The following is an 8,182-nucleotide window of genomic DNA, read 5'->3' on the forward strand; positions in this document are numbered from 1 at the left end:
ATAATATAGAACAATTCTCCCATTACTGATATTTAATAGTAAATATAATGCATAAATTACCTTTTGAAATAACACCCCAGAAAGTTGAAAATCTATAGTAAGATTTTGTCCATAAATGGTTTTGTATTGTATTTTTTTTTTTTTTTTTTTTGAAGCTTTCCCTACTAGTTCCATTTATTAATTAAATTTCAAGGCAAGAAAATAAATATTCAAAACGATGACCAAAACAAGAATCTTATATACATTATTTTCCTAAAACATTTTCCCATTAGATTTATATTATTATATATAAGCAACTTTTAACTTTTAAGTTGTTCATATCTTCAAGTTATTCATATCTCTTGGTATTAGTGGGTAACAAAAAAATGGTTTCTAGCCGTGATGACACTTCAATATATGAACGGAGAACTTCTTCTATGGACACCAACGACAATCAGGAGAGGAGCAATCACCAACACCACTCCAATCATCAAATCCATAGGCTGGAAGAGTAAGATCTTTATTTAATTTAATTAATTAATATTTATTATTATTTTACCTGGCTTCTTGAATCATACATTAATGGTTTAATTAATATATAATTTTGATTGATTTAAGGTACTTTAATGAATGTCCGCATCCAGACAATTTGCAGAGAGGTCGGTTGGCGGAAGAGCTGAATTTGGAACCAAAACAAATCAAATTTTGGTTTCAAAACAAAAGAACCCAAGTTAAGGTATTCGTCTTACCTATGCATGTTTTGTTTTTGTACTATATAGTTTCCTATATATAATACAAAGTGATTTAATTTAAACTAAACCAATGAATGGTGATTGGCTTTGTCATTGTTATTTTTCATATGTTGTTGTTGAGATGTGTGTATACAACATGAGAGTGATTTATGTTTTGTAGATTCGAAATGAAAAAGCAGAGAACGCAGAGCTTAGAATAGATAACCTGAAAATGAAATGTGAAAACGAAGCAATGGAAGAGGCCCTGAAGACTGTGGTTTGCCCTCCATGTGGTGGTCGTCACCCTGGGAGAGAAGAGCAATTACGTTATATCCAAAAATTGCGTGCAGAGAATGCTTTTCTCGAAAAAGAGGTACGTGTTAATGTAAATACTTATCCAACACAAATTTATTTTGATTAGTATTCGTTTTAATCAGCTCATAGCTAGTATGACGCTAAATAGAACTTTAACTTTTTTTACCGGTGATTTTTTTTTTTGAAATAAATTATCGAAGTATGTAAGTACTAGGATTTATCCCGTGTTACACCACGGGTCTATTCGTTTTCATAAATCATTTAAATAGGTTAGTATACTAAATATAATTAGTTTTTTTAAGTTAGTTAATATAAATATTAGAATATTATATATAACATGTTGTATTTGCAAAATTTACCCTATAGTAAATTTCTTTGTTTTGTAATATCGATGCACTTTTATATATTTTATTTTGGTGTTTTTACAATAATTAACAGTACTTATTAATAAAATTATATGGATTGACTTTAAAAGAACAATAAATATTTGTACTTTCAAAAATACAATGAACTATGCTTAAATCAAATTTGTATTACTACCATGGTTTTATGCATTGTCTTAAACCATGGTCAAAAATACAATGAAATATGATTACAATCAAATTTATGGTGATTAATAGTGTTTAAGACGATGGTTTTTTTGAAAAATCATTTAAAAAAAAAGATTATTGCATAATAATATTTGTTATTTGTTATTTTGGAAAATAATTATTTGTTTAGAGAATTTTTATTAGTTTAGTTGTTAGGTTGTTTCCAAAAATAGGAAAGTTAGAGATTTGTGAGAAAGGAATATACCAAATCTCATACAAATCGTTGGTTTTGTAATATTTTGTTTTTATTTTTCATTTTTTAAAATACAATGGCATAGCTGTAAATAGGTATGAACTTAAGGATTTATTTCATAATTGTTTCCAAAAATGTATATATAGATATATAGATTAGTTTTAGCCAGCTCATATAGAACCTTAATTTCTAATGCTAATTAATTTAATTTTTCTAGTGATCGATGATTTTTTTTTTGGAATAAATAGTCGAATTATGTATTAAATAATTCGAACTTTTGAATTTGATTATGCGCTTATATGAAGGAGAGAATATGATCTATTACTTTGCACAAAATAGTTTAGAAAATATGTAATCTTCTTATTGCATCATATAATATCAAATCAAGTATTAAAATTATTTTTGATTTCTCACAACTTATATAATTAAAAATACTAAGGAAATAATTATGTTAAATATATACATTAAATTGAATATTCAGGGTGTTAACATTTTTAAGCAAACATTTTTTTTCCTTTTATTAATTTTTACAATAGGTAATTAAGTAATTAAATTATATGTCATACAAATTTGACAATAAAGTTTAGAACTTGAACATTTCATTGACTTCCAATATGAAAAGTTTATTTTACAGTGACTCTATGAGAATATTTTTAACAAAAAATTGTCTCGAAAAAATAAAATCACTAATATTTTTGTTAATATCAGCGTGAAAGACTCTCAAGTTACGTAAGCCAGCACAGAGGTCACTCAGTACCTCGCTTTGATGGTCCATCAACCTCCAATAATCGTCCTGCTTCATATGGAACCTCTTCCAACACCCCACCACCTAAGCCGCAAAATTCGGTACTGTTGCAGCATTTGCAACCGCTATCTCAACCGGAGAAAATTGTAATGTTTGAAATGGCGGCAAAAGCGGTGGCAGAGGTTATGAGTCTCATTAAAATGGAAGAATCAATGTGGATTAAATCGTCTATTGATGGTAGGCTCGTCATTGATCCAGGGAACTATGAGAAAATATCTACTAAGATTAACCATTTTAAGAGCACAAGTGTTCGTCCTGAGTCTTCTAAGGAAGTGGTGGAGGTTCAAATGGATGTAACAAACTTGGTCGACATGTTCTTTGATACAGTGCGTAATTATGCCATTTTATTCGAAGCTAACATCATCAAATGAATTATCAAGTTTCTTTTTACATTTTTCATGAAAAAAACTAAAATCTTCTTACGTTTTTAATCACAATAAATATATATTGCAGGAGAAATGGGCGAGGCTTTTCCCAACAATTGTGAACGAAGCTAAAACGCTTCACGTGTTGGATTCCATCGACCATGGAAGACAAACTTTCTCAAAAGTGGTACGAATCTTAAAATAATTTAATTTTTGTTTTAACGTTTAGACTTACTACATCAACATTTGGTGAAACTGGATGATAAATAAAAATAGATATACGAGCAAGAACACATATTGTCGCCCTTGGTGCCACCTAGACAGTTTATAATCCTAAGAAGTTGCCAACAAATAGAAGAAGATCTCTGGTTGATAGCTGACGTTTCCTGTCATCTCCCAAACGTTGAGTTGGATTTTACGGCTCAGCTTTGCACTAAACGTCCCTCCGGTGTTCTCATACAAGCCTTGCCCCATGGTCGCTCTAAGGTCTCTCTCTTTCCTCTTTGATACATTTTAAATCGTTTACAACACATAAGACACTTATGTTTTAATTTTTAATTATTTTTTTCTCAATTACTTTTTCACTTATTTTTCTCTCGATTTTTTTTTTTTTTAATTTACCATTCTTAAACCCAAAAAATAACAAAGAATATGGGCAGGTGACGTGGATAGAGCATGTGGAAGTGAATGATAATGTGCGGCCACATAGGCTTTACAAAGATCTCTTATACAGCGGTTTAGGCTACGGAGCTCGACGTTGGACTGTTACTCTTGAGAGGATGTGTGAGAGGCTGTCTCTCTACTCCATGTCTGACTTCCCATCCACTGACCACGCCGGAGGTACTTACACTATTGCTATGTATATATATCTACTCCATGTCTGACTTCCCAGCCACTGGCATAAACAGAATTGATCAGCATTTTTTTAATATACTTGGTTGATTATTCGTACAACAAATAAGTAACATGAAATGTGTTATATGTGCGGATCCCATATTGACCACAAGTGCTAGTTTTTACTATTTATTAAAAAAAAGTTTTCATTTCTTATTGTAGTAGTGAAAACAATAGAAGGCAGAAGGAGCGTAATGAATTTGGGAGAAAGAATGTTGAAGAACTTTGCATGGATAATGAAAAGGTCTGACAAACACGATTTCTCGCAACAGTGTGATACTAACAGCGGAGTTAGGATTTCGGTGCGGACAAACATAGAGGCCGGTCAACCGACAGGTCTCATTGTCTGCGCCAGTTCATCTTTATATCTCCCTCTTACTCCTCTCAGAGTGTACGATTTCCTTAGCAACCTGGAGGTTCGTCACCAGGTACGTTAGCTTCCACATGATTTTTTTTTTTCTTGTTGGGTCATTAACAAGAATCTAATAATATTTGAATTTAAAAAAGTGGGACGTTCTCTGCCATGGGAATCCAGCGACTGAGGCTGCTCGTTTTGTCACCGGCTCGGACCAAAAGAACAACGTGACTTTTCTCAAGGTATATTACTCCTACTAAAAGCCTTATGATTTTTACAGGATATAAAATTATAATGTGACATTTTTTTTTCTTTCTTTTAATTCCTTATAACTAGAATTCGTATAGAGATGTTATTTTTCATTATTTCTAGGCCTTGCATTAACTATGATTATTCTTATACATTATGTAGCCGTCAAGTGGAGGGGATAATAGTGAGTTGATGATACTACAAGATGGCTTCATAGATGCATTAGGAGGTATGTTTGTGTACGCTCCAGTGGATCTAAACACAGCATACTCAGCCATTTCAGGCCAAGTTGATCCTTCCAGCATTCCTGTCCTCCCGTCCGGTTTCATCATCTCCCGTGACAGCCGTCCTTCTGTGGGTGAGCTTGACACTGGACGCATGACACTCCTCACCGTGGCTTTCCAAATTCTTGTCTCTGGTTCAAGTCACTCTACAGATCTCGAAGTGGAAGATTCTGCCACCACAGTCCATATCTTGATTAGCTCCACCGTTCAAAGGGTCAAAGCAATGCTTAACTGCGAATGATGCATGGTCAGTGTGAGTTTGGTTAAGTGACCACTTTCCAAATCTAAAATCTTTGGTATTTTGTTTTTGTTTTTTTTTTTTGTTTTTTTTTTAACTTGAAATAAGTGAGAAGAGTGTTCTCTGTTTGATCCTCTAAGGAGAGTCGTACTTTTTCGTATTTTTTGTTGGTCGTTATCTTATTACAATAAATTTCTAAAGCAAGGGCCTTAGATAAAACAATATTTAAGTTGTTGCCTTTTGGCATGTTTAATTTGTTTGTGATATTGTTGTTGGATTGATAAGATGTTATTGCTTAATTAATTTATGATTTCATCTATCATTATTTTTGATATTTCTTTATTTATTTATATATATATATATATATATAAATACAGAATTGTACATTAATTAATATGACTAATTATTCTGTGAAATATTCATCTAGTTAAACAATAAAGTGTAGCTCTTGAGTTTGTAGGTAATGGAAAATATAGCTACCAACGGAAATGGATATATAGTTAGATAAAGCTTTTATATCTATATCAAAACTATACCAATAGAAATGGATTGTCAACTATTTTACTTGACAGATATGTGGAGGATGTGATATATATGATGATGACGTTGATTATATCCACAAGGGTAAAAGTAAACAAAGGGTTTCTTGTGATACCAAAGATTTGTTGTGACTTGTGAGTCTGTGATTAGGTTAACGATTTGGGACTTAAAGCTCATAATATGAACAATATAAGTCTAACAATTGTTTAACTCCTGAATTATAGTCACTAGAAGGGACAATCTTGGTTCTTAAGCTACCTTCAACTTTATTAATTTAAACAAGTTTTACGGTGTTTACTTCCAAATATAAAACGCCAATGATAAATAACAGAAAATTTGGAAAGAGCAACAAGTAAACGACGCAATTTGATAGTTGAATAATCATTTTATCTTTCTTTTCAAACGCATATATACTAGAGAGACTAGAAATTGACCCTCATGTTGCGTATGTTTAGTGCTTTACATATTGATTTGGTTATTTTGTTTTGTTTTGTTATTCAATTTTTTTATTTTTGTTTTTATTTAGTTGGGGCGTTTTAACACTAATAAAATTCAACTACTATAAGCTTCTAAAATTATTGTTTGAAGACAATATCTTTTGCCTATAACAACAATACTACATCTGAAAAAGTGTATGAATATAGTTAAAGGAAATACATAATGAACTTTATAGTGATATATACAAGAGAGGGTATTTTTGCCAAAGAGTATATATATGATATTTTTGCAAATGCCCTAAAAAACAATGAGAAAGTTAAGAGATATAAAATGTAGAGTTACTTTTTCTTTGTTTTTGTGATAAAGAAAAATTAAAATATGTTAATGAGCAACAAATAGTATTCAAATAATATGTTCTCTTAGAATTATCTAAATTAATTTCTTCATATATTTATATTTAATTGATTCGATATTTCATTGCAATGACGATGGTTTTTAGTTGATCATTAAAAAAATTTCAAAGAACTCTTAAAACAGAAAATTTTAATAAATTTATAGGATATTTGTTTTAAATGACTTAAATAGTTTTCAAGAAATATTGCTAATTTATATATTGTTTCCTTTTAAAATAATTTTCTTTAGCTTATCTTTAAAATATAACTGCGATATTGGCTCTCTTAAGCTAATCTTTATATTTTTGCCAACAAAAAAAAACAAAAACTGTAACATTGTATAAGAATAAGATTAATCATGTGATGTAATATATGAGAAATCTTTCAAAAAAGGCTCTTTTTCCATACCACTTTTCAAAAATGCCTATTTTAATTTTTTTTTATCCAAAATACTTCTAAATATTTGAAATATACTAAAATAAGTGTGTAATCTTATAAAAGGATACACAAACTTGTACATGTAAAAAATCTTATAAATGTCCTATAAATACCGTATAAATACTTTTAAAAATCTTATAAAAAAATTGAAAACCTTTTAAAATAGAGAAAAGTTGCATTTTAGTACATTTTACAAACATAATTGACAAGAGGGGAAGTTGCTTTTTGTGAGATAGAGCAAAGAAACCCTTTAAAGTACCTTGTAAAACCATATAAAAACCATTTAAAACTTTACAAAAACTTGGATCAAATTAGTAGAAGTTATCAAATACCTTCTAAACTTTATAAATTCTTTAGATTTAATCAGGGTTTTCTTCTAAAATGGATAGCTAAAAGAGATCTTATTTTTCAAAAAAGGCACACTTAAAAGGGTAATTCTTAAAAATGCTCAAATATGTAACTATATAGAATATATACTTTATATATGTATATAATGGTGGGGAAAGAAATATTTTTTATACAAGGGATTTATGAAAAACTTGAAAATTTAAATATTCATATATACCTATAAATATATAAAGCTTGAAAATTTATGAATAAAAGTTTTTCATGATATCGTGTACTATACAATTTTAATTTAAATTCCCTCTATTTATATTTATAATCTTCAATAAAGTTGTAAGTCAAAGAAGAGGAGATACATTGAGGACCGAAGGGGGAGATCTTTTGAGTAAGACTTTGGTGAACATAGAGAGCTACAATGTCGTCGCTGAACCTCTTGCCAGTTTTATGTCCTCCCAAAAGTCTTTCTCGATTATTTAATTATATATCTAAAGTTTAATTACAGTAGTCTTTAAATTACATAATGTTTTAGTTGAAAACTTAACTGTACAAGCAATTCAGTTGTTTAGCTGACCCTTGACAAGTACGATTTCTCCATCAACCATTTCTTTTTTTTTTCTTTTACCTTAATCTTTATTTATTAAGGATTACATAGTTAGTATAAGATGTGTAAATATGTGCCCTCCCGGCAGCGAATCGAACCGACGTTCACGAAACTGACATTTTTCGTTACTCATCCGTCTTCTAGTTAAGTTGTAGTAGCCACACGTACGCACAAGGACAGGATAATGTGTATAATATACTATAAATTATATAAATTTCAAGTACTATTCGGAGAAGAAATGTTAAATGTTAAAGAAAATACATGCACGTACGATCAGATCTCATTCAAAATAAAGAATAATTTAACAAAACTTACAACAGTCTCTGACTTAGCTTGTGTAAGACGATATAGCTGAGCTTCTACTTTAACATTTTTTCCACAAGATAAATCTAATTAAAACATATATATGGATTATTTATGTATACTATTT

General features: G+C 30.0%; 1 protein-coding gene across 1 annotated transcript; it reads left to right on the forward strand.

Annotated features, from left to right (window-relative positions):
• The first annotated feature begins 322 nt into the window (after window positions 1-322).
• LOC104779087 (homeobox-leucine zipper protein HDG10-like) lies at window positions 323-5,317 on the forward strand. Its single transcript, XM_010503479.2, has 10 exons — window positions 323-490; window positions 598-715; window positions 892-1,083; window positions 2,517-2,939; window positions 3,067-3,165; window positions 3,255-3,464; window positions 3,638-3,818; window positions 4,035-4,300; window positions 4,380-4,469; window positions 4,639-5,317. The coding sequence occupies exons 1-10, from the start codon at window positions 366-368 to the stop codon at window positions 4,999-5,001; spliced, it is 2,067 nt and encodes a 688-aa protein (XP_010501781.2). The 5' UTR covers window positions 323-365; the 3' UTR covers window positions 5,002-5,317.
• The last annotated feature ends 2,865 nt before the right edge of the window (window positions 5,318-8,182 follow it).

Source organism: Camelina sativa, chromosome 3 (assembly GCF_030686135.1).
Source record: "Camelina sativa cultivar CO46 ecotype springtype chromosome 3, ASM3068613v1".
NCBI lineage: Eukaryota > Viridiplantae > Streptophyta > Magnoliopsida > Brassicales > Brassicaceae > Camelina > Camelina sativa.

Coding starts and splice junctions, on each gene's coding strand:
- LOC104779087 (XM_010503479.2), top strand. CDS start 366: ATGGTTTCTAGCCGTGATGACACTTCAATATATGAACGGAGAACTTCT. Junction 3,819..4,034: donor ATCCACTGACCACGCCGGAG/GTACTTACACTA, acceptor TTCTTATTGTAG/TAGTGAAAACAATAGAAGGC. Junction 4,301..4,379: donor ACCTGGAGGTTCGTCACCAG/GTACGTTAGCTT, acceptor AATTTAAAAAAG/TGGGACGTTCTCTGCCATGG.